This window comes from Apteryx mantelli, chromosome 7, assembly GCF_036417845.1.
Source record: "Apteryx mantelli isolate bAptMan1 chromosome 7, bAptMan1.hap1, whole genome shotgun sequence".
NCBI lineage: Eukaryota > Metazoa > Chordata > Aves > Apterygiformes > Apterygidae > Apteryx > Apteryx mantelli.
In genome coordinates, this window is record NC_089984.1 from 16,823,100 (window position 1) to 16,849,148 (window position 26,049).

The following is a 26,049-nucleotide window of genomic DNA, read 5'->3' on the forward strand; positions in this document are numbered from 1 at the left end:
GCCAAGAAAGTGGAACTGCAAAGGATCTTCTGTGCATTTTTCATTAATTGTAAATTAATGAAAGCTGGTAAATATGCAGCTAAAAAAACAACAGGTCTTTGAAAAATATCAAAATATCAAATCCCATATCAAATCCCACTAATTTTGTGATTTCTCGGAAACCTCACTTACAATTGCGTGCGTGCAGAGAGATGGCTAATCCTCCATTTACTCAAAAATGGCTGGCACATGCCTCAAGTTCTGCTTCAAAAAGAACACTGGATACAAGGTTTAAAAAGGTCCAGCCTCAAATTACACTGAAGTTTAGAAAGCTGATCATTATAAAGAAATCAACCATCCAGCACTTGGAGCCCCAAAACCAAAGTAAAAGAACATACCAGTTAAATTATCAAAGCAATTTGCTTTATGTGACAGAACAAATACAATTCTTTTAAAGCTGTCTAGTTTGCTAAGATAGGTTGACATATTGGGGTTGAAAGAGATGTAGGAAAAATTTATTTAGCTAGTAATTTTGGTTACGTGGGTATTATTTGCTTATTAACTTGCACATACCGTAATGAGAACCATATTATTACCTGCAGATCTCATAAAACTTCATTATCCCATTTCCATTACGTTGGATTTTGTATTACCATATGATTGGGTTTCCATGCACACATCTGGATTTTTCATCGTAAAATTTCTAATTTCACCCTAAAATTCAGACCCTCCCACTCACTCAGCTCATCTAGAGTTTGCCAGCTTTGGAGGCAGAGCAGAGGCAAGCCTGCTGCCCTTGTCCTCTGCTCCCATACTGGGATCTCTCCCTTCTCTACTCTGTATCTTTTTGCTGCATTAGAAAAAAGAGCAAACCTATTTTGACTCTGCCATCTCTACTCCCCTCTGGCTTTAAACACCGTAAACCTACAAGCGGCTGCCAGAAGAATGGCCGCTGTCTGACGTGCAGGACAGCTGATGTTCAGTCCAGACACAATGACAACACTGCAGCTACAGTTCTGTGCAGCTATCAAGGAAGGCTCTCTGCCCTGAGAAGGTGAGACTTTTAGATTTCAGAAAGGACATCACTAAAGTAACACTTCTAGACACAAAACCTTAAAGAATAATTCCAACATTGCTGCATAGAGGACAGCTATTCTTGCATATGCATGAGGTTTCTCCAATATAGTTTTATATTTTCAATCTCTCTGTGACCTTTGTGGTTGACCTCATGGTAAGTAAGGGTTTTGGACAGTGAGATGAAAGGCAGACGAAAACAGCACCTATGCAAATAAATACGACAATGGAACAATGACCCTTTACAGAGTTTTTTCCCCTCTGCAGACTAAGTGGCACCTGCAGAGTAAAGGGTTTCCTTGCATGGGACAACACATGTAATTCATATCAGGCTATTTCAAGTTCCCAGTATGTTTTCAAACCATAGTTCACATATATTTACTTCACGATAGATGCATATATTTGCTCACGTATCTTCCAGATCTCAGTCTACTTTTATTTTCTTATCTACAAAATTAATCTCCAAAATGATCTGTATTATGCAAGGATTGTCTGCCATGTATCAATATTAGCATATTGGAGAACAGGGAGAAGTCTCCTTAGAGAATCATCATTTTCGTTCTATAGAATTTAAGATCTATAAAGTTTAAGCTTATCTTATTGACAAGTTTAAGATTAATTAAATGTGGAATCAATACATTTCCCATCCTACCTCAATCTGAAAACATAGTTCTCTCCAGAGATTGAGATCTGAGTGAAAACATACGTTTGTCACTGATGCACTGAGATGTGAATTCTACCAGATCAAGAAGAAACGAGGAATACACAGCATACTTTTAACTGCAAAAGTCTGGCAGTCTGTAGTACTGATTGAACCAAAGAAGACTGTGCCAAGTCAGACAGGATTTCCCCTCTGTTTTTCCAGCATCACCTTCAATATTTTTTACATTATAATCAAATAAAAATGCTGAAATGCCTATGCATGCATAGCTGCTCAAAGGGGATGCTGAAAACTGCTCTGCTGTCTCTTAGGAGGACTTGGTTCTGCTGAAAGCCCAGCTCTTGCAGAGGAGTGTACCGGAAGACTGGCCACCGAACAGCACTCAGCTGACTTCTTTGCCCTGGCACACAGTTTGGGTTCTCACATGAGCCATAAGCCTGCTCAGTTTGATCTAAGCTTGAATTTTGGCCTGTGTGAGAGTTATGTTATACTCAATAACCAAAGGATCCCATTGAGCCATTACAGTGGTTTGATGATTCACCAGCTTTGGGGCAATACAGGCTTAAGGCCTTTGTGCATAACCCCCTGCTCTCAGCCGTTATTCTTATGTCTTACCACAACTTTTGGTCCCTTTAGAGGCACTGAATTATTCTGCATGGGAGCTCATCCTGCTTACATGAAGCAAATGGGCGAAACAACACTTTATTTTCTCCCTGTCAGGATTCTCTAAAAGCCAGATCAATCCCCAGCTCCCATTCTGAGCACGCAGCTTCACACAGTTGTTTTGACAGAACTGAGAGCGCAGCACTGAGAGGAACGCCTCGAACTGCAGCTATCATATTGTAATGCTGCTGCCTCTGCTGAGGAGCATCTGCCTTCTTTTTCCTATTACTGCAAGTGGGGACCAATATTCAGCTGGAAAGAATACAATGAACACAGAATTTCCTCCACTCAGGGCCTCTATCTTCACCTATTAATTCTTCTACATGTTGAAAGAAAGCTCTCTCTCTTTTTGAAGAATATTTCTTTCTTTCTTTCTTTCTTTCTTTCTTCTGTTCTGAAAGTTACTAGACCACAACATCAGTCTGGCATTTCTCCAGCTCACAGTGATGCTATTCTCAGGAATTTCATCTATATTATCCTAATTGAATAAAATCTTAAATCACAATTTAAAAACAATTTACTGTTCTGCAGAGCACTCTAGATATCATAACAGGACAGAAAAAGGAGGTTTATACACTTTTGGTTCTAACAGAGATCTGCCCAAGGTCTTTGCTTTTGCTCTCAAGAGAGCAAAACAGTGACAACTCCAATGCCTTGTTTTTCCTTTGGTCAAGTCACAGTTATTGTCGTTACTGCTAATTATTAAAAAATAAACACATTTGGCGGTAATACTAGAAGACCTCAAAAGCAAAATCCTTTCCTGTTTGCAATGCTATCTGGTTTTTCAAGGACCAGTAGGACCGCTCCAACATTCCCAGTGGGAGACAGCAACTGTTACAAATTTCCAACAATTTACATCTCCCAATCTCATTTTAGACCAGCAGTGAGTCATTTTTCACACTGAGAACCTAGAGGTCTCTCTGGTTCTTTGTGTTAACGAAATTGCATTCATAGTAAATACACTAAATAATTTCATTTGTTTTTTCTATGATGGAAAGACAATACCTTCCAGAGTGAGCAAGATTAATGTCATTGGGTCTGACCAGACAATCATAGGGGAGACTATCACACAAGAAACAAACACCCTGCTTTGTACGCAGGTGTTGAGCTTCAGTCTATCTCCTCAGGAGCAGCCCTTGTTCAGCCATCTATTAAGTGGGTTTAAAGTGAAGTCAGTAGTATTTGCCTTTAATATTTAAATTTATGTTCCCTGCAAGAGTCTGCTTTAGAAAATGCACATGCTAAATCAGTCTGTGAACCTGAAACTAAGGTTCGGTGTGTGCAGCTGCAGGTTCAAATCTACAAAGCTCTAAACAGCGCTTTGGGAAATGGCAACATATGCAGGCAGGAGAGATTTAAACATCCAGAACTTGTTGTGACCACTAAAATTAGCATGCAAGATTCACTAGCCCCAGCACACATTAAATGTAGGCTTTTCTCAAAATAGGGAAAAACTTGAAGGGGTTTGAGTTTAACCATTAGTTTGATCACATTTCACAAGCTTATTTTTTGTACAAAATACTGGTATTGTAAGGTTTGCTGAGAGCCAAAAGCCTGAGAGTGGAGCTCTAAAATCAAGCACATATTCGGTTCATAAGAAACAAAAAGAGACAATGATTCTTTGTAACAGCACAACAGAAATACATATTCACAACGACATAGCATAAGTAGAGCAAAGATACTTATTATACAGACAGGTACAAGAATCAAGAGATTTGCTGAGGATGCACAGTATCCAGGGGTATTATGACTAGATAATTTTTTCCTTCCAAAACATTAGGAAATGCTATCTATGAATTCAAACCCCAACTACACCTGTGTATACAGAGACGTCTTACAAGAGCAGAGACACATCTACCTTCACGGACTTGTTTCCTGGACTTCATATTCAGACTTTGAAAAAAGCCTGGTTTAAGCACAGATTCAATACAACTTAGGTTTCTACCTCCGGATCCATACCTTCTGGGTTTGTTTGTTTTAATGAAATCTTGTTTCTTCCACTTCTTCTTCAATTCAGGTGTTACTGATAACTGCTACAGAGCGTGATATAGCATATATAGATGTGTCAAGAATATACAAGGAAAGAGTTATTAGGAAATTATTAGGAAATTAAAAAAAAAATCCACAATGAGAAACAAATTCCCTTGCAGTTTTGACCAGACTATCAAAAAATAAAATGGGAGTATTTATCTCCACATCTGGAAAACCTGCAGAGGAAACTCATTTTGATATTTTTCTTTATATGAGTTATTAAAACTTGAAGTAAGTTGTGACAAAAAGAATCCATAAAATGGAAACAATCCAAAAGCATTATCAAACACAAACATACCAACCTCTATCGAATTTCTCGGAAAAATAACATACATTTATATGGAACAATATTGCATTGGTTTGGGGAATATATTATTTAATAGCGCTCTTCAAATACATTTTCTGTTATTCTGGGGTCTTCCTCCTTGAATTCCCTCTCGTGAAAAGGCAAAAAGATTAATACAAATTAGAACAATCTATGATGATGAATCTATGTGATTTTTGATTATTCTTTAACTGATATTTAAATGAATGTATTTATCACATAGCTCTTATATAAATACCATGCTACTGGCATATTTTAACAGGTGTATTTGAATGTGAGAATTTAAAAGGATGGAACAGAAAGATTTCAGTTTCAGTAAGTAATTCAGTAAATTCAGTAAGACTTCTCAGTACAGAAATTTCTCTTTTTAAAAGAGAAATACTACATATAACATCTTGTCTACCAACCAGCATGTTTGACAATGATAGTGTCCTCTCTAGGGTACTAGGAGCAAGAACTTTTCTTAGGAGGCTTAATATATGCTGCATACCAACCTGCAGGAATTAAGAACCGGATCTGTAATTCTGACTAGTGTAATCTCCACTGTATTTAGTGACTGAACTTGTTGTACTAGAGCAAGATGATCTGATTTGTTCATATAGTTCACGTTTTTGGCAGTTCAACACACCAGCAGCAAAAACCTATCAATGCCAGTGGAAGTTGCTATGATACTCTTCTCATAGCTGGACTCCTCCTGAACTTCTTTGAATGCCTTCAAGACACACAGGCTGACAAAAGAGCACTGGCAGTGTGGTACATTTGAATGCCCTGAAGCTTGGAAAGGAACATGCTCAGGACCGCATGCTGTAAGCTGAGAAAAGGTAACTTGTAAAGGGCAAATGCCATTCTGAAGAGCTTGCTTTCTTCTTTCCTACGAATACACATATGTTTTCACAGTTGTCTCCCTTCTTCCTTTCTGTTTGTGATATACCACATGTTTAGAGGGACAGATATGTTATTCGGAACAAAAACAACAAAGTCAGAATTTACACTGAGACCAAGCTCTAGTCTGTCTCTATCACCAAATTTTCAGTTGCTCTCAACACATACAGGGTCCCTGAAGCAGAAGACACAAAACAGTGATAGAAAGCAACAGAAGTCTTCCACAGAGAAAGCCAGTTCCAGTCCTAGTGAAAGTGTGTTGTGGTCACACACTTGCGGTGTCCTACCCCTGGGAAGCGGTAGTGCCCAGGAACGGCACGATGAGCTAATTCACTATCCGCTTCAAAGCCACAGTAGAGTGAGCATTCATGGAGACTTGCTAGCCTCGTGCAAATCTAAGGCACAGACTAAGAAAACAACAGAGCTAGCTTGTTACTATATTTGAGCCTCTGCAAATTTTCTCAAGTGCTACAGTAAAGGCGTTAGTGTAAAAATGTTCCAACCTGGTGAGAGAGTTTTACTGCTACATCCCCCAAAGTCAAAACTGGAAGCATGGTAACAAGGACCTGCCAAATGACAAAAAGAACAGGCTAGCTAAATCACCTGATATTTTGGTTAGACAGAATAAAGCAGCAGCAGCTCAGGCATGCAACCTTCTTTATTAACATAGATGTCCAAATGTGGAACAGGATAGTGAATGCCAAAAAGTGAATTCCTTTTCCAGCAAAATAATACCTACCTACCTAGGTATGTCATGAGGCCCTAAAACTCACATTAAAGATGAAGAGCTGCCAACCAAAAGATAATGAAAAAAGAGACACAAGCACACAAGTGCTTCTCCTAAGCATAGAAGGGACACCAAATCTGTCAGCAGTAGACACCCCAGAGAAAGGAAACGGGAAGAGCTGAGTTTAAGGTCTAGTGGGGAGAGCATCTCTCATTCTGCAGGCTCTTCAGATGCTCCATTTTGAGATGTTTGAGAGCTAGCTCCTGACAAGTTGCCTGCACGTCCAGCCAGTCAGACACAGGCTCAAAGCATGGGCCATAATTTTCCAAACTGCAGGTCTCTCAGAGATCTGGTTTGTTCTGAGCGAGCTCATGGGCTAGACAAATGGGCAAAGTCCACTGGGTCCTGCTTGTGATCCTATTCTGCAATCAGTATAAATGGGGCTGTCACAGACCACAGATATAAATTATCCACTAAGCAGCAGTACCAACTGTGCTTCCTGTTGGTCAGAGAGAGGTGCAGACTTGTGCAAGCAGGAAACTAATGAAACTAACCTCTAAATTTAACTGAAATTAGTTAAGGATGAATTACCCATTTATTTCCAAAACATACACTATAACCCTTTAGGAAAGAGAGTTCTAGTTGTAAAAGATAGTTTGCCAAAGTATGCTCCAGAACAGAATTATTGAATTTGTATGATAACAAAGCTTAAGCGTCCCAGCTGAAACCAGGGCTCCACTTCACTGGATACATACCTAAGGGAAGGACATAGTTCCTCCCCTGCATAATATTGAATTCAGCTAAACCAGGCAAATAAAAGTAAAGTGGAAGGGGTATTATTATCCCTGCTTCCAAGATATAAAACCACAAAACAGAAAGCAAAGGGACCAAGGGCACACAGTGAGGACCTGTGCAAAGAGCTGGGAAGTGAACCCAGGGATCACCTGAAAGCTAGCCAGTCTTCCATTTCAAAAGCTATTTCAGAAGGTAACAGCCAAAAGAAAATGCTGCCTTTATTTTAATGAAGAGTGTTTAAGTGGACAGTTTTAGGACACAGTCTAAGACAGAACCAGTGGATCAGCTGGCTGCATGGAAATGTAGCAAGAATTATGGAGTATGCAGATAAAAGATGTTCCTAATCCAGCTTCTCAGCACATCAAGAACCACATTAGAAAGCCCCTTTCATAAGTTGATTGAGCTTTATCTTTACAAAAGCAGCTGGATTTTCCATTTCCCTTTCCTCTGCTCCCTGCCTCTGCACTGTCAATCTAATTGAAAGGATATTCCAAATCAAACTGTCCTAATAGTTCAGAATTTCCTAATTTCAAAAAATTATTCATTTTACACCTATATGCTTTTATGTCAACACTGTTATTTAGTTTCATAGCTCTTCTTGTTTCAAACTATTTATTCTTCAGTACATACATACATTTCATAACCCTGCTCAGTTTTCATTCCATGAACGATTCAAGCCAAGCTCTTCTACTCTGCTCCCCTAAAGCTGGCTACCCATTCTTCTTACCAGCCACTTTCCTAAATACAGGTACAGCATTTGCCTTTCTTCTCCAGTCATATAAGACCATTTTTGACTTGACTGCCTTGCTGAAAATCTCTGGTATGAGGCATGAGACTGACATTTCATATGCTATTTCTTTCCAAATGCAGGCATGTTGACCATTTGGTCCCTTCAAGCTGGAAGGATGTCATCAGCCTTGGCTGCAGTAATTTTCATTTTATACCTGTATTCCCTTTAGCCACCTTGCTTTGCCTCCACTGATAATAGCATTACGATTACAAGCATTATTACTGGAAACTTAGTCCAAGTGTTCATCTAGTTTTACAGTCACCCATAATCTAGAGATTATCCTTACTTTCTACCTTTTATTCATTTGTATTGCAGCCTCATGTCTTCTTTTTCCTTCATTTCTATAAGCTTGATTTGATAACACACTCTTTGCCCAATTTATACTATTGTTTTGAAATAAGGCAGTAAGACACGTTAGCTAATCCATTATACCCTAAATAAGGACATAGCCTTAGGTGTCAGTATCCCTTTTTGACGTTTTTATGCCACAATTTGCCAGTACTCTCATTGCAAATACCTTTGTTAACTCAGGGTCCATTTCACTCATACCTTTGGTATCAGATCCACTAAGAACATCCTAGTTATTTTACAGTTGTATTACAGTGATAAAAGCTCAAGAAAAAAAAACTTAATGTAAAATTTTCAAATACCATAAAGTTTTAGTTTATATATCATATACAATAAGAATATTAAGTAATACTGCTCTTCAAATGTAAAATCAAAAGCACAACAAGGAGAGCCTAAGGGACTGAAAACAAACCAAAAACTGTACTATATCAAAAAGAAGGGGTTACTATCTCTGCTATCAAACATCTAACACTCAGCTGCCCATCAGACTATCACAGCATTTGTTTGCTGTAGTTTCTCAGTGATTGCTAAGGTACTTTTTCCAGCACAGTTCTGCCCTCAGGCTGCTTTCTCCCTCTCTCTTTCTTCACACAGATACTGAACGCTGTCCTTTTCTGACAAAGCTCCCTGTATGATCTCATCCTGTCGTCCCCTCGTCTGGCCTCAGCTTGGCCTCTTGACAAAAGCAAAAGTAGCTACAAGAGCAACAAAAAAAGTTCAGTAGCTTGATAAAGTATTTAAAACATATTTCAGTGTAGAAAATTATTCCCTTTCTATTTTTTTTTAAACAAACACTCTGATCTGTAAATTCCTTTTTACTTGAATAACAGACCTTAAAATCAAGCTACCAAATAACTTAAAATCTTGTACAGGAAGGACAAAAGCAGCAGATCTCATGCTCACCAAAGGTTTAGAGGTCCAAGTAAGCACTATTCTGAAAGAACAACTTAGGGATAAGGAAGAAAAAAGAAAGCACAAACACACATGCCCTCAGATACCGAGACCAACTCGGGCTGCTGCAGCTTGCTAGTAAACGAGCAGGCAGTGAACCCGCTGTGCCATTCCCTCTAGGTGTCAGAACAAGCTGAAGGAATTTGCTGGGGAACGTTTGGGGAGCAGCTGTCACCAAAAGAGAGACATATATTTTTAAAGGCTTTGTCATTTGTCTTCAGGGTGGGAAATGCTGTATTTGACCTCCTGCTGAGACAGCAGCCCAGATGCAGTAGCACGGGCTAGAAGAATAGAAGGAGGCACAGCTATTATTTCAGGTACAACCAGCAGAAAGCAGAGGGAAAAGGCACAGCCATTCAATCATCATTACTATTTAAAAGCACACATGACAACTTTTTAATACTTGTCATGCCACATGGGTGTCCCCTCAAGGCATTCTCCAAAACAATTCTTATTAGCTAATTGTTAACTATCTCACTGGCCAAGTAAAATGAGACAGACATAAAAGCACAACTTCAAATACTGTCTCAGCAACACTAAGCAGCCACGGATGGGAAATACTCCAAGGAACTGACAGCTCTTGGTCTGCTCATGTGCGGACCTCTGGCTGTGGCTGTGCCAGCCGAAAAGGTTGCTACCCCACCTGGCTCCAGCTGTTCATCTCTCCCCTCCTTTCCTGGGCAATAGCAGTTGCTCTGATCTGCCATCTGCTGCTCGTGTAATCACTCCCTCACCTCTTCAGCTTAAATGAGATGGGTTAGCAGGAGCCTAACACTCAAGTCATTTAAGCCAACTTGGATGAAACAGCTTGGGGCCAATTACATGAGCCAGGGGTGCGGTTTTACGGTACAGCTGCGCCTGTTCAGCAGCTAGCTGTTGCCAAAGGCTAACTGCTCTGCCCTGGGGCTCCAGCCTCCTCCTGCAAGTACTAACCGGGGCCGTGAGCACTACCTGGGGCACCCCAACACCCATCTGCCCCCCTGGTTCAAGGAGCTGGCCGAATAGAAAACGAGCCATACCAAGAAAAGGTTTTCTGCCAATACAGATCCTTGAACAAGCACACACTGAGCATTATCGGAGAGCAGGAGCAGGACTCACCCGTCTGGGCATCACCACGCATCGCACTGCTTTAGCCATTTCCTCAAGCCAGCAGATCTGAGGGACAGCAGCCCGGCGAGGTCCCTCTACTCGACAGCGTGGAGCTGTGAAGCCTGACGGCCAGCGCCGACAGGCCACTCAGGGGTGTTCTGGCCTGCAGGACATCAGCTGACAGGCCTTGTCCTAAGCTGTAAAGATGTACTAATAGTGGATGGGCCTTAAAAAGATTTGGTGCAAATATTTTCCGCAATATTCACCTATTCAAATTTGTTTCAATTAGAAAAGGTGTTTTTTCCATATATTTCAGAGTGTCAGACACCACAGTATGGATTAAAAATATTTCTAGAGCTTTGGCAGCACTAAATTCATGCTTGGAGGAATGAACTCAAACCATTGTAAATTCCCCAACTCTTAAGCCAAAAGGAAGGGGAAAACAACAACAACATACATTTATTCATTAAAAAATAAGGCCATTTGGAATCTGCATCAGGGGACTTCTGTACGAAAGTGATTGGAAGAAGTGTTGAAGGTATCTTTCCACAGATACAACAGGAAAAAAGTTACTCAAAACATGCAAAAATCCCTGACAACAACTTAAGCAAACCATGGAGGCAGCTTTCAATGATGCAGACAGCCTACAATAAAGGAGAAATAACCTCAACATTTTTATGAAAACTGCATGAGGAAGTAGAGCCACTGTTGCTTTAGAAATCATAAAATGATAATGTGTTTAGACATTGAAATTAACCCTTTTAGAAAAATCAGGATGGTCTCAAATGACCTCACTGTTGTGTTGCCCTCTTCCAAACTGCCCATTCACTGTTGTAGCTCTCACAGATTATATATGAATATGACATCTTTGGTGTAGGGGCTCTATGCGACCTATCTCAAAATATGTTATGATATGGCCAGAATTATGAGTACTTAATCAATACCGACAACAAGAGCACTTAAAAACATGATGTGGATTGGCATGAGGAAATCCAAGAATAACTAGTGAAACAAGTGTGTACATGGTGAAACTAAAGCAGCTGTGAAACCAAGTATTTAAGATCACTGGATATAAGTAATTGGTTGTACATGTAACCGGGAAATAGGGAGCAGAGCAAAGGACTGAAAATAAGGTTTTTAGAATATACTGAGAGAACAAGTCAAAATTTCATTATCAACTTTCTAAGTATTATATCGGCTAACAATGGAGAGATTGCTTGAGCAATGTGCAGAGAAAAAGCTAAAGTACCAAATTATCAAAAAGTAATTACTTGTAGAAATCAAACACTGACATTGGGTTTTCTAGGAAGTGATGGTTGACCAGAGGTTTTCAAGATCTCTGCCCACTCCCCCAAAGAAAAAAGATTATGCAATGCAAGATCCAAAGACCGACAGCATCATCTCCACTAACACCCGCATGGAGACTCACTTGAGGAAGAACTGGCAAGAGACATGCTATGATGACTTTCAATAGATATATTTTAAAAAGGAAACAAAGTTACAATGTCTCATTTAATGCACTAATAGCTGGAAATCCTCATTAGACAAGCCTTAAAAAAACAACCAAGAAGAGATCTGATAGTTAACTGTTGGACAAAATTAGCATGAATTCGGAAAAAAAGGAGATCATGCCCAGTCAACTGAATGTTTTACAATCCACACAGTTTTCACAGAGAAAATCAAACAGTTTATTGGACATTCAGCAAAATTAATAATCTCTTGCAATACAAAAGATAAATCAGTAAGTCAGTGAATATGCCATGACACGAGGGCCAGTTTTGCAAGAGGAACTGCTTAGAGCACTTAGAACAAAAGGTAGCCATGAGTGAAAGGGGCTGATAAAAACTGAAAGCAAACATGAAAAGAAACATTATTAAGACCCAATTAGCTGACTACAAATTACTGGTTTGGAAGAAGGTAACCTTTTCTGATGTTCTAAAACTGGGACCGCATACCCGTTTAGTACTAAGCAGAACAGTTAGCCATGCTCTATTCTGGAATGGAACAGTTATCTGCCCATTTTCCAAGCCAGTGCACATTATGTTGATGTTCATCAGCTAAGAAAAGAAGCACCAGAATTAAATACTCTACTTAAATAAAACATGTGAGAAGCAAAAAGACCCTTAAGTGCATTTTCCACTTTTACTATATAGAAAAGCAATAGCAATACATCATGGTCAAATATTGCTGTTCAGTCAGAACACTATAACAGATTAATGGCATAAAATACTAGAAAAATGACCACTTAATATTATATCAATAGCATTGCCACCTATTCTTGGCTCACAATTCTAGAGCTAATGACTAGGCCTATGAGAAACTGTGGTACTTATCTGCACAGACATATGCAGTCCAAGGAATAAAAATTTGGCAACAGATGCATTGGGGATTGCAGAATGAATGTGAAAGATTTAGAGAGGCTAACATGCGACAGAAAATCAATCAGCAAGATGGTTTACCAAGATGGAAGTGTTTGAGTGTGGTCATTCCCAGCTTGAGATTACTGAATATCAGGGATATCAGTATTTCTGGGAGTAACACTTGATCTGTAAGATCAAACAGGGCAACAGCACTAGTTGGGAAAAATGCAAATTCCCAAAGTCATGTAACCTCAAAACAGCACACCATTGAAATTAGTAGTAAGAGGAAGACTAGGGAAAACGTGGGCCCTTTGCTGAATGGGGTGGGTGCCCTGGTGTCAAAGGATGCAGAGAAGGCAGAGTTACTGAATGCCGCCTTTGCTTCAGTCTTTACTGCTCAGGCCAGCCCTCAGGAACCCCAGACCCTGGAGGCAAGAGAGAAAGTCTGGAGAAAGGAAGACTTTCCCTTGGTCGAGGAGGATCCGGTTAGAGATCATTTAAGCAAACTTGACACCCACAAATCCATGGGACCCGATGGGATGCACCCACGAGTGCTGAGGGAGCTGGCGGATGTTATTGCTGGGCCACTCTGCATCATCTTTGAAAGGTCATGGAGAACAGGAGAGGTGCCTGAAGACTGGAAGAAGGCCAATGTCACCACAGTCTTCAAAAAGGGCAAGAAGGAGGACCCTGGGAACTACAGGCCAGTCAGCCTCACCTCCATCCCTGGAAAGGTGATGGAGCAGCTCATCCTGGAGGCCATCTCCAAGCATGTGGAGGACAAGAAAGTGATCAGGAGTAGTCAGCATGGCTTCACCAAGGGGAAATCATGCCTAACCAATCTGATAGCCTTCTCTGATGGGATGACTGGCTGGGTAGATGAGGGGAGAGCAGTGGATGCTGTCTACCTTGACTTCAGCAAGGCTTTTGACACTGTCTCCCATAACGTCCTCATAGACAAGCTCAGGAAGTGTGGGCTAGATGAGTGGACAGTGAGGTGGATTGAGAACTGGCTGAATGGCAGAGCTCAGAGGGTTGTGATCAGCAGCGCAGAGTCTAGTTGGAGGCCTGTAGCTAGCGGTGTCCCCCAGGGGTGTATACTGGGTCCAGTCTTGTTCAACTTCTTCATCAATGACCTGGATGAAGGCACAGAGTGCACCCTCAGCAAGTTTGCCGACAATACAAAACTGGGAGGAGTGGCTGATACGCCAGAGGGCTGTGCTGCCATTCAGAGAGACCTGGACAGGCTGGAGAGGTGGGCAGAGAGGAACCTCATGAAGTTCAACAAAGGCAAGTGCAGGGTCCTGCACCTAGGGAGGAATAACCCCATGCACCAATACAGGCTGGGGGTTGACCTGCTGGAAAGCAGCTCTGCGGAGAAGGACCTGGGAGTGCTGGTGGACACCAAGTTAAACATGAGGCAGCAATGTGCCCTTGTGGCCAAGAAGGCCAATGGTATCCTGGGATGCATCAGGAAGAGTGTTGCCAGCAGGTCGAGGGAGGTGATCCTCCCCCTCTACTCTGCCCTGGTGAGGCCACATCTGGAGTACTGCATCCAGTTCTGGGCTCCCCAGTACCAGAGGGATGTGGCACTACTGGAGCAAGTCCAGCGAAGGGCTACAAAGATGATTAGGGGACTGGAACATCTCTCTTATGAGGAAAGACTGAGAGAGCTGGGCCTGTTTAGCCTAGAGAAGAGAAGGCTGAGAGGAGATCTTATTAACGTGTACAAGTATCTTAAGGGAGGGTGTCGAGAGGATGGAGCCAGACTCTTTTCAGTGGTGCCCAGTGACAGGACGCGAGGCAACGGGCACAAACTGAAACACAGACAGTTCCATCTGAACATGAGGAAAAACTTCACTGTGAGGGTGACAGAGCACTGGCACAGGTTGCCCAGAGAGGTTGTGGAGTCTCCTTCTCCAGAGATATTCAAAACCTGCCTGGACGCGATCCTGTGCAACGTGCTCTAGGTGACCCTGCTTGAGCAGGGGGGTTGGACTAGATGATCTCCAGAGGTCCCTTCCAACCTCAACCACTCTGTGATTCTGTGATTACTAAAATCTGCAACACTAGTACCACGGAATACCTTTTGTTAAAGAAAGCAAGATAGTAGTTGATAGTATTTATTCAGAGTATGACCCTCCAAGCACCACTGATGCACAGAAAAGGCTTTTCCTACCAGCTGATTTTGGAGTGAATTTGTCCCTGTTCGCTGCACATACTGCCAGTAGCCTGTATCCAAGATCCAAGTCAAATCCTTGCTGCGCTGCCACTCGACTAACCACCTGCAGAGGGAAAGAGAGAAAGCTTCATTAGGTGTTACTCGAGCTCCTTGCAAAGTTACATTAACCTGCTTATCAGCACTAATGTTATGCGACCAAACCTGCTGCTGCAGTATCCGCAGCACATGCATGGGTATGAGGTATTGTTCTCCAACTGTTTCCAATGCAAGCATAGCAAACTGAACACATGAATCTGTTCTGGTGATCTGGTTATTTGACCACTTGCCAGAAGAAAGCGCTCTCAGTTCCATGAAAGTTGGAGGGACAAAGCTTCTTCAAAAAAATAAAACAAGAGGACTGTATACAAAGATTATACATAATACTGGATTTGGACTTTGGGATGAGATGTCCCCTAAGTTTGCATGTGTCTATCATGAACAGTTCCTGGCCATGTTCTTAAGAGCACTACCCCAGTCTTTTAGGTTAAAATGCCCTTCTCCTCATTGCTGTGCAGTGTTCTGCTGTGCTGCAATCAGTGTCACAGTTGCTGCATTTCAACAATACTATATTGGGAAGCACTTTGCTATACTTTTAGAATAAATAGCTCTGTGCAGGAAGTATTTGCCAAATACATTAAATACAGAAAGGAGATTTTTTTGACTTCTCCTAGTAAATGGGAGCTAATCTAGGAGGAATCTAAATTTCTTGTAGGACTTGCCAAACTTGGCAAATCAAACTCTAAGGTTAAGGATGAAAAGCAATCAACTGTTTCTCCAGGCCACTGACTCAGCTATCAGCCAAGAACGTATCCTCATGAAAATTTGCATAGCATTAACAATACTGTGGCCATTCTGGCAAACCATGCGGCAATTATACATGGCAGAGATTTTATGTTGCCTTTCTCGTGGCACAGGACAACTTCAGATGCAGAGGCACAGATAAAACAGGTATTCCTAATATTACCATTATTCCTTTGCATTTAAGCAGTGTCCAAGAAACTCCACTGGAAACAGAACTTCATTTCTTTGGATGCAATAAAAGTCCCTGTCCTAAACAGCTTACAATACAAGAAATAAATATCCTTTTTTCCATCCCTGTCTCCCTCTGAAAGCCTCTTGCTAAATTAATGACAGTCCACATTACAGTGCAGTTACCTGTGTCGAGCACTGGCTCCCCCAAAAAGCTACGGTATAGAACACTGAGGAACCAAGATATGTGATAACCTACGAATGGTAACGAAATGCACCAGTCTGTCCTGCCTTCTCAACACTGCAACATGCATCTCACTGTTCCAAACTGTTTTCCAGTATCCACTTCCCCTAATTAACAATGAAGAACTGGATTTCTTTCTAAAAAAGAATTACCATAGATAATGCTTAAGGTTCTTGGGCAGATTTTTGTTGTTGCTGTTGTTTCTGCTAATTCAGAAATTAGATTCATGTGATTTTATCATGTGGGAGTGCCCAACCCTAACTTTTTTTTTTTTTTTTTTTTTTTTACACACACACACCAATCTCAAAACTGAGCAATAGAGAGCTTTAGGGGAATCAAATGAGATTTATGATATTCAGTACAATAATACACAAACCTAGAACACATCTAGAGCTTTATCTCCTATTTCTTTTTACAATTAAAATAGACTAAGTTTTAGATAGGAAGAGAAAATAATTTAGGAGAAAGGATGTAATTATTTTCTGATAAATCATGAAACATTTCCAACTTGGTAAATTAATTTTTAATCCTTTACATGTAACAGTTTGATAGTTGTTAATGTTCTGGTTGTTAAGATTCTGGATCCGAACTTGTAAAGATAAAATAAAATAAAATAAACAATAAAAAGCAATAACAGAACAATGAAATATTTCATATTTCATGAGAAGTTAGCAATGGGAGTGAAAACTGCTGGGTTGCTGTGAGAGCTGGAGGACACTTACATACTTGGTAATCTACTTGTTCCCCTTTCCTGCTTCCCTTATCACCACAAGTCAGCCGCTCACAGGTACACAGTATGGAAGGGACTGGCAGGGAATAGACAGGCAGCTCCTTAAAAAAAGGATCTTGTTAAAGGCTCCTGAGGGCAAAGTCCCATTCATGCGTAAACATTATTGGAGCTCATTTAGGCACCATCTACTGCAGTATCACACAGGAGCTCATCTCCGAGTGCTGCTCAGGTCTGCACAATAAAGGAGAAGGGCCCTCCCGCCTTCTGCTCTGAACGTGAAGTGTGTCACTGTTGAACGAGTTATTCTGAAACTGGACAGGAACAAGGCAGGTAGGGCCTGCTCATCGGTGAATACAGGATAACTCACGAACCCCGTGGTACACTTACATGGTTAGTTCATTTTAAAACACGAAGCTATGAACACTGAGATACTGCCGGCCAGAGGCCAAGCTGGGACTCTGAACTGGCATCTTGATTTATTACGAGACAAAGTCTCTAAGATAATTCAGGAAATACAGCCACTCATAAAACCATGAAAGCCCATCTACGATTGCAATGTTTTTACTATATAGGTTGGAAAGTCTGTGTCAGTTTAAGACTGGAGAGGTTGAGGCCCTAACCTGTTATACTCTCATTTGACATAAGTTCCCTTTTCTTATTTTTTTTTTTAAACTAGTTAAAGAAAACACAATTCTCTATCTTGCCATGGCTGATGGCCATTTCCATTTTGCCAAGAGTCATTTTCCACCTAATTTTTTTTCCTATTCACTCCCTTAAATAGGGTAAGAGCCACTGTACAGCTGAAACCATTCTAACAGAGCTCAAAAGAGCTTTCTCCGGGCTCTTTTCCTCCCCTCTGGCCTTTGGATTTTATACATCTCCCCTCTGTGATTGCCTCGGTCGATATGAGTAGGGCAGTTCACTTTTTATCTCTAGTTTCTTCATAGACTCATGCATTTTTGCATTAATTGCATTTGGTTCACAGATTATGTTTTCTAACAATTGTAACAGCTTACTTTTATTTTAAAATGGAAGTTGAACAGAGCAGATCATATATCCTTCAAAGATACTGTTTCAGGTTGCCTACAAATTAAGCCAGACGTTGCCTCACGAGTTACGCGATCGCTTCCTGCTTGGAGGCTTCCCTCACAGGAACCTGAAGGCTGGGGACTTCTTATCCTTTTATATAAACACTGAGATTCTCGGAAACATGACGGCAACTTGTGCCATAGGAATATGGACCAGAACATGCAAAGAACTAACTGAAGGACATTTGGTAAACTTAATATATTCAGGTCAGCAAACCCGGATGAAATTTACTGCAGAATGCCTCCAAGGAGCTAGCCCCCAGCAAACCTTGTAACTCTTATTGATCATCTTCAAGAATTCATTCAAGACAGAGATCTCTGAGGACAGAAAGGCAGCAGATCAAGTCTCTGCCTTTAACAGGATGAAAAGGGAGAACTTTAGAAATTACAGCTACCCAGTCAGATAACAAAACAAAACAAAATTTTAAACAAATATTTTGTGAGTAGATACAGAACCACAACACCATGACTCTACCACAACTATGTAACTTTCTTCTTTGGCAAGGTAACTGGACTTGTAGACATATCTTAACTCTAATATACCTTTTGAGATTGCCCTGTACGAGACTGTTGTAACAGGGGAACATAGCCTAGATGACATTACGCTAAACTTCACTCAGAGGATTGATTAATAATCTCCTGTCAGATCACAGCTTGCCCTGGATGTGGCCCGTTTCAGTGCACTCAGTAATGCCTTGGACGATGAAATAGTGTGACATGCAAAGTTTCCTGACGGTAACAAGCAGAAGAGTCTGCTGACATTTTAGAGGGCAGGGTCACAGTTCAAAATAATCTTGATAATCTGCACAAATGTTCCAAAAACCAGGCCAAAGACACATATGAAATATGATAGATAGGAAAAGAAAAATCAAATGCCCGAAGAGAAAATTAGGGATAACTGGCTAGGCAGAAATACTGAAGAAAGGAATTCAGGGGTCAACAGTAAGGATAGGAAGTTTTGAAAATAAGCCTATAAAGAACAGATCGAGAATTTGATTCTAATCTAAGAAGAGAAAATGGAAAAGAGATATGATGATACTCAAAAAGTTTTCTTAAATGTGATGTGAATCTGTTTTTCTTTATATGCATACAATGCAGAACAAGAATTCATTCACTCAGTAAACAAAAAGAGAATGAAGATAAATACTGGTAAAAATTTCTATGTATTAAAAATCCTCAAGCACTGGAACAGGCTACCTATCAATCCCTGGAGGTTTTTTGTGTTTTTTTTTGTGTGTTTATTTTAAATAATAGACTAGACAATATCTGTAAGACATTCCAGCTTCTAGGAAAAGAGCTGACAAGACAACCACTCTGGTCCTTTCCGAGCCCCGTGTCAGTGATTCCAAACACCGCATGCTGAGGGGAGCAACCCAACCCAGTCTGAACCCAACCCCGAGAGCTCGCCCAGGTTTGAAACCTGCCATGATTCAGAGCTTACTCAGGTAGCTGTGCTGATCAGACTGGCTTGGATCAACATCGTTTCAATTATCAATTCAATGTCTGATCATGGTTAGGTGATCCGACACTAGCTGCTAATTCAAGTTCAGCAAATGAGTAGCAAATTCAGGCAAGACACAGGCGGCACCCTGTGTTCAAACATGACTTCATTTTGCAATGCTGTAAGCATATATCTTAGTTGGCCTAAGAGTACAGGCCAAAATTCAGGTGAAAAGTAGCTTTTTATTTATTTACAAAAGACGTACTTGCCAGTGATAAATTGAAATGATCATCCTTTATAGCAGTTTGAGAGCGCTGCATGGCCAGCTCAAGGTTCAACACTTAATACTTCTCTATGTTATTTTACAACAGAACTTTAAAATCCAACCTATTCCCTACATAAACTAGTGAACACCACCTAGCTTTTATTTTAATTTAGATATGGTAATGGCCACAATTTCAAGCCATATTTTAAAACATGTATATACCTTACTTGCAAACAGATATATAACAATGGCAATTGCCAGTAAGAAAATCTAATTGTCTAAAACCTTTGAAACCATTAATCTGAACAATAACAATATGAACAATAATTCCTAACTGAAATGTCGCATTCACCGACTGTGACCCAGCACCGCAGAGCTCCAGACGACTGAACTGTCACAGTCATTGACAGTGAGGGGAAAAATTATGAGGGCTAGGCTTTAGTAATGAGAAAAGCACAGAAATTCGGCTACCAACTTCTTTTCTCATTGCTGAATTTAACTGCAACACTTTTTTTCCCTCAAGGCTAAGTAACTACACTGTGGCAAGCGGCACTTCCCTGCCCTTCTTGTCATCACACCACAAAGTACTGGAACAATGTACCTCTTAATCTAACAGGCCTGTTAATCAAGAGAGTTATATGGCTGCTTAATACAAAACTCCCTTCCCATTATGTTGCACTTTCAATGAATCTCTTAACTAGCAGCAGTCAAGAGCATCCCCCCCTGCTGGCATCAGAATGAATTTTTCCAATTCAATTTGCCTGCTGCTCAAAAACTAAAAATGCCAGCTGATTGCTAGTTCAGACAGCTCTGTGTTCAGCCACTTGTGCATACTTGAAATTATCTGAATGCAGTTTGAAGACTACAGCAGAAATTTTGTAATTAGAATTCTGCAATGTAGATGGTAATTTTTCCCCCTCAGTAACACACAAAGATCAGATAAACAGGAAGCAAATTGAGGAATTTTGCAACATGAATAGTGATTTGCTTCAAACAGGAAAAAAAGGGAAGGGGAGGAAGATATCTTTGTGATCTGAAGTCCTGGTTTGATGAGACTCGTGCATTCTAGTCGCAGAAGGGCTGCTTCAACAATACTGGCAATCAAGGCAGGTGAGTAAAGTTAGATACCATTAACGAGCTTCTTACTTTCAGAGCTTGAAAACAGACATCAGGTACGTTCTGAGAATGTAAAAGACCCTACAGAGGCCTTATAATCCAACTAGGGTTTTCTCAACATGTATTTCCAACCCATTAGGTGGCTAAGGACCATATTTTCAAATTACATGAACGACTCTCCTTGCTACCTGATTCTTTTCTTTGACACTGTTCCTGAAGCAGTGGAGTGAACTGTGCAAAGGAAGGCCATCCCTTCTTCTGCTCCTCTTCCTCTCCTCTGTATGACTCTCACAACAACAAACAGAGGAAAGGGAGGTCCCTATGCTCAAACCCCTTCATCTGAAATTTTCTTCTAGAGGGAGAAAAGCAGGGATTTTGCTTTAATTAGGCCAGCTAATCAGTGGGGTCACTGCAATACTGTTGCCACCTGAGGCCTGACAGGCTTTGAACAGTAACAGGGATGGAACACAAAGGCACCACTTGAGGAAAGTGATACAGAAATACTGAAAGCATTTTAATTTGGAGAGCAACACATCTCAAACAAATATTCTGAAGTTGTAAAATACCCCATATCTCAAGTAATGAAATTACCCCCCCAAAAATGGGGGGGGGGGGGCAGCTCTTTAGGACATCATGAGGTCACATGACAGCCCGTGATACTGAGATACTTGGCAGCATTATGAGCTGCTCTTAAGCAGCGTGCTCTATGCCTGCTGGCTGTATTCTGATGGTACAGCATGTACGCAGCTCTAAAGTGCTGTGATGCACAGATTTGAAAGTTCACAACTGCAAACACATAAAAATATGTGTTTAACAAATGCATGGAGAAGCAGAATTTCTTCCACAAACTTTTTGCTCTGGAAGTTTTAGATATAAAGACTAAATACAATACTTCTGGGGCTCTAGCGGGCAGCTATATCTTGTCATTTTCTGGGTGCAGACGTAAAGAACCAACTCTTCCACCTGTAATTACTCTGATTCTGATCCTAACCTGATTTGAAATCTGATTTTTGAAACGTCACATGGTGATTTTTGATTACATACCTTCCTGCATTAAACAGAATGAACTTAGCCAGACATAAAGTCAATTTAGCAGCAGACACCTTGTGAACTCATTAGCTTAACTTTGCTGCTTTTGCTATCTGAGGCATCCTGTTTTGGGAACTTGCCTTATTTAAAGATATGGTTCTTGTTCTTTTTTAAAAAAAATTTTTTTTAATTGCATATTTGATCAATGAAAATAGATTTCTATATCATGAAAATGACGACAGCTTTTTTGTTCTTAAAATGACCTGAAAAAACTCAACAGGCTTAATTTGAGGATTTTCCAAGGAGAAATGAAATTCAAAATGTTATTGTACCACATATCACTACCACTAAAAAGGAACCTACAGCAGGTACCTTCTACATTTTAACACATGCTTCTTATTTCAGCAACTTTCTCTAGTAGTACAGAGATCCATAAAGAGCTACAAGCAACTCAAAAGATGTAAATGAAATCCATGAAATTCAGATACAGCACAACTTTGACTACAGTTTTGGTTGTGGGTTTTTATTCATTTATTTGAAGAGCAACATTTCTTAAACAAACACGCTCTAAATTACCCACATCTCACCACTGAGGTTGGCCCAACATTCAGAGAGGAAATCTTCTAGAGCATCAAGATAGTAAAAAAAGACGTTTTTAATGAATATCTTAACATAGCATTTTGTGGGCAAACTGGCATAGGAAGTGTCATCTTCCAGATGAAAAGAGAAAGCCAGGTCCTAACCACTGTGGTCAAAGATCCCATTTTTGACAACAGAAGTTCTATTAAATTCAGTTCTTTGGTCAGCAACCAACTCAGGTAAGCACATCCTGCTTGCCTAATTTCCTCCTACTGTCCAAAACCGTTGTGGTGTTTGGTTTTAATCTCCTAGACAAAACCTCTAAGTGCAGTTACAAAGCAACTGCAGTTACACAGCTCTGCTTCTCTCACACTTTTATTTCCTTCTCACACACACTGTCCACCCTGAAGAACTATGAACTCTGCAAGCTCTCATGCTGAACTGTGGTAAGAGACCAAAGCAGTGCCTTTACTGTTCTTTGCTGAAAGCAGCTGAAGACAAGTCTGTAAATCTGTCCATCCTTCTCAGCTGTCCCCTAGTTCCCATTTTTGCTGCAGAGCAGACACAAAAGACAGCCGTGCCCTCAGTAAGATCATTTACATGCCAAACTATTTGGCAAGAGCAGATCAACGGGATGAGACTACAATGGATCAGACAACAGGCAGAAAGAAGTGAGACAACCTTGTCCAACCAAATTAGGGTTTTTGTGTTTTTTTTTTTTTTTTTTTTAACTGATCTGTAGTAACCTAAGCTGTTTTTTTCAGAAGACAGTAAGGTAATGTCATACGCAGTACGTTTTTAGATAATGTTCTTAAACTTATCAAGAATTTTAGCCTTATCATACTATAACCCCATCCCACAGTCCTTTATAAACTACGAACACCAGAGTCAGTAACTGTTTCAATTCTAACAAAAATATAGCTATGTTTGGTTTGTGGAAAGTGGAGGTTATTTTAATCAGCTCCCTGTAACACTATGCAAGAATTAATCTCACATACCAGAGAACATCATAGCCATTGCAATGTCAATGATTTATAGAACCCATGGTTTCAATTATAATTCAATTTTTGGCCTACCAACAGTCCTATCTGATTTCAAAATAAATACTGTTGAAAAAGAACACCTCACTTTCCCTGGCAAATTACAAGAGAGTTTATTGTCTCTGGGAAAAATCATAATTTGTTTATGCGTGTTTCATCAAAGCTGTTTAAAGGAATCTTTCTGCAGTCTGTAGCTTGCAAGACAGAAAACATTCAAAACTTACCCCTCTCTCCTTGACTTTTTATTTATCTGTTTAAATGGGTTTCTTTATATTACTCACTCACTTTGGTCATTTTCTATAATGCATGAGCATTAAAAATGTAAGCTCCAGAATTACAGTTCTGCAGAACTGTTTGAATATGATAGTAATACACTTGGCGTCACACACGTTTTGCCAAAAGCAGCACAGCTTTTGGGGCTTACTTCATGGAAAAAGTAGTTTATTTTTAGAGTACAGAGATGTCACAAATTTACCCATGTACTCTAAACCTCTTCTCTTGTAACTGTTTGCACTGCCCAAAATTATTCCAGTTTTATTCATAGGCCTCGGCAGCATCAGCCTAAATTCTTTATCACAAGCTAAACTTATTTTCTATCCAAAGGAAGAATCAGTTAAAGGATCCTAAATAACAAACAAAAGGTATTTAACTAGCTAAACATAGCCTGTTTACAGTCTCTAACAAAGACCTGTCCCTTCACCTTTCTGGCAAAACTTCAGCTGCTGTGCCAAATTCTGAGTTTGTTCCTGAGACAAGAAAACCATAACTATTATCCTGAATACATTGTCACTGGAGCCTAGAGTAGCAAATTTAAGTCCAATAATATCAAGCGCAGCTTATATATAAAAATTGTTATCTACTGCTAGCAGTCAGTGGACACTGTTCATATCTATTTTCCTGAAAAAAAAAAAAAATCACTGAGGAAAAATGAATACTGGGAAAGTGTGTCTGTTAACCCCTGCCCTCTAGCTAGCTGATTGATGACATTTACAAGTTCCCGAGATATCCATAAGCGCTGGCGTCACAATTTGAGCAAGAAAAACCTTCTGTTAACAGCTTATTCTGTATATTATTATGAAAAACAGTGAATCCATAAGCAAAGCTGGCAGCCTTGCTGCTGATTCCCAAACAGAATGATTATAAAGTCTTTCTTCTGCATCCCTTCAGGTTCTGCCAGACCAGCAGTCGGAATACAAATTTACTGTTGATAAAAAGTAAATCAGAAAATTACTGAGAATGCAGACGTGAAGATGGTGTGCAGTATAAACAGAACTACTGCTCAAGAACCACTTCTTAGGACAAACCACAGTTCAAAATTTTAAGAGGCTTTTTTTCTTTGTAATAACAAGATTACTTCTAATTGCTTAATTTTTGCAAAAATATTACAGCCATGACTGGAACAAGCCAAAAAAATCTGCTATCCCTGCAGAGCTACCATTAAATTGGTTATTCTTAATACAACAGAGATCTGTCTGGATGTTCTCTCACTACATCTGGTGCATCTAAACTTTGCAGTATGTGAATGGATGATTTGTTCATTCTTGAGAGAGTTTGCCCTTCTGCAGTCATGACATTAATTTCAATTTGGATTAGTATATACCAAGTTATCCTCTAGTAGAATATGATGACTTCATATCCTTTTATGGTTCCAGGATCAGTTTAGTATACAGCTTTTTCCTTGTTCAGATAGCTAAGAGAATAGAATGTCATAAAAGAAAAAAAAAATCCTTCTGTACACTGAAGAAGAGGAGCCTTATAAGCAAGTGTTTTTAGTATCTGTAGATTTTCTGTATTTAATGCACTTGCCTTCAGGAATCCATGTAATGCAAATGATATACTGATGGTAGAGGTTACTTGCTTTAAAAAGCATATCCCAAAATTACAGAAGTTTTAGAAGTTTTAAGATAATTTGTCTTTGAAGAGCATTTTAAGGACTGACAAAATAAAACTATAATCTTGCTTGAGTGGTTGAATAGACTTTCATACTGATTTTTCAGTTTCTTTTTCTTTTAGTATAATCCTCATGAAAAAGAACATTGATAAACATTGTTAACGTTAAGAAAAACTGTCTCCTAATAGTATAGAACAGGCAGTAAACCAAGCTAATGTTAAATTACTTATGACATTCCCGTATTTCAGCTGCTTTTCACTTATTTGCAACTTTCTGAATAATTTCTCTGGAACTGGAAAGTTCTAACATGTTTGTTAAATTAAGGTAGATAAATACATTTCCTGTAAGAGGACTAAATAACAAGCCTCAACATCCACTTGTGTTAAATTTTGACAAGGAAAAGAAAATTATTCAAAAAGAAGTTATAAATGAGCAAGCTCAGAGAGACTGAAAAAAAAATGTTACAGGATAAGGAGACCCTACCCACAGTACTACTAGTTATTAGGAAGAAACAGGAATTATCTGACACTTGAGTTAAAGTCACATGGAAAAGCACGTTTAGTGGGAAGCAGGAAGAGAGACATGAATGAATATCTTCATTAGAGGGATTTTAATACTAGGAATAAGCAACCTACAGTCCTTTCAATTTATATGCACTTTGCAAATCCTCTGTACTTATTTAACACAAAACAAGCCAACACTGTAAATTTCTGTGTTTTTTCCCTGTTAGGAACATAATGAGATTACAACATAGGATGGGA

General features: G+C 39.9%; 1 protein-coding gene across 8 annotated transcripts in view; it reads right to left on the minus strand.

Moving 5' to 3' along the window:
• The window catches only part of ZMIZ1 (zinc finger MIZ-type containing 1), a 363,439-nt gene that overhangs the window by 121,551 nt on the left and 215,839 nt on the right, over positions 1-26,049 (minus strand). For all 8 annotated transcript variants that reach the window (XM_067299869.1, XM_067299867.1, XM_067299868.1 and 5 more), the window contains one exon: positions 14,855-14,960. In XM_067299869.1, the coding sequence (XP_067155970.1) occupies positions 14,855-14,960 (106 nt within the window). The remainder of the gene's footprint in view (positions 1-14,854; positions 14,961-26,049) is intronic.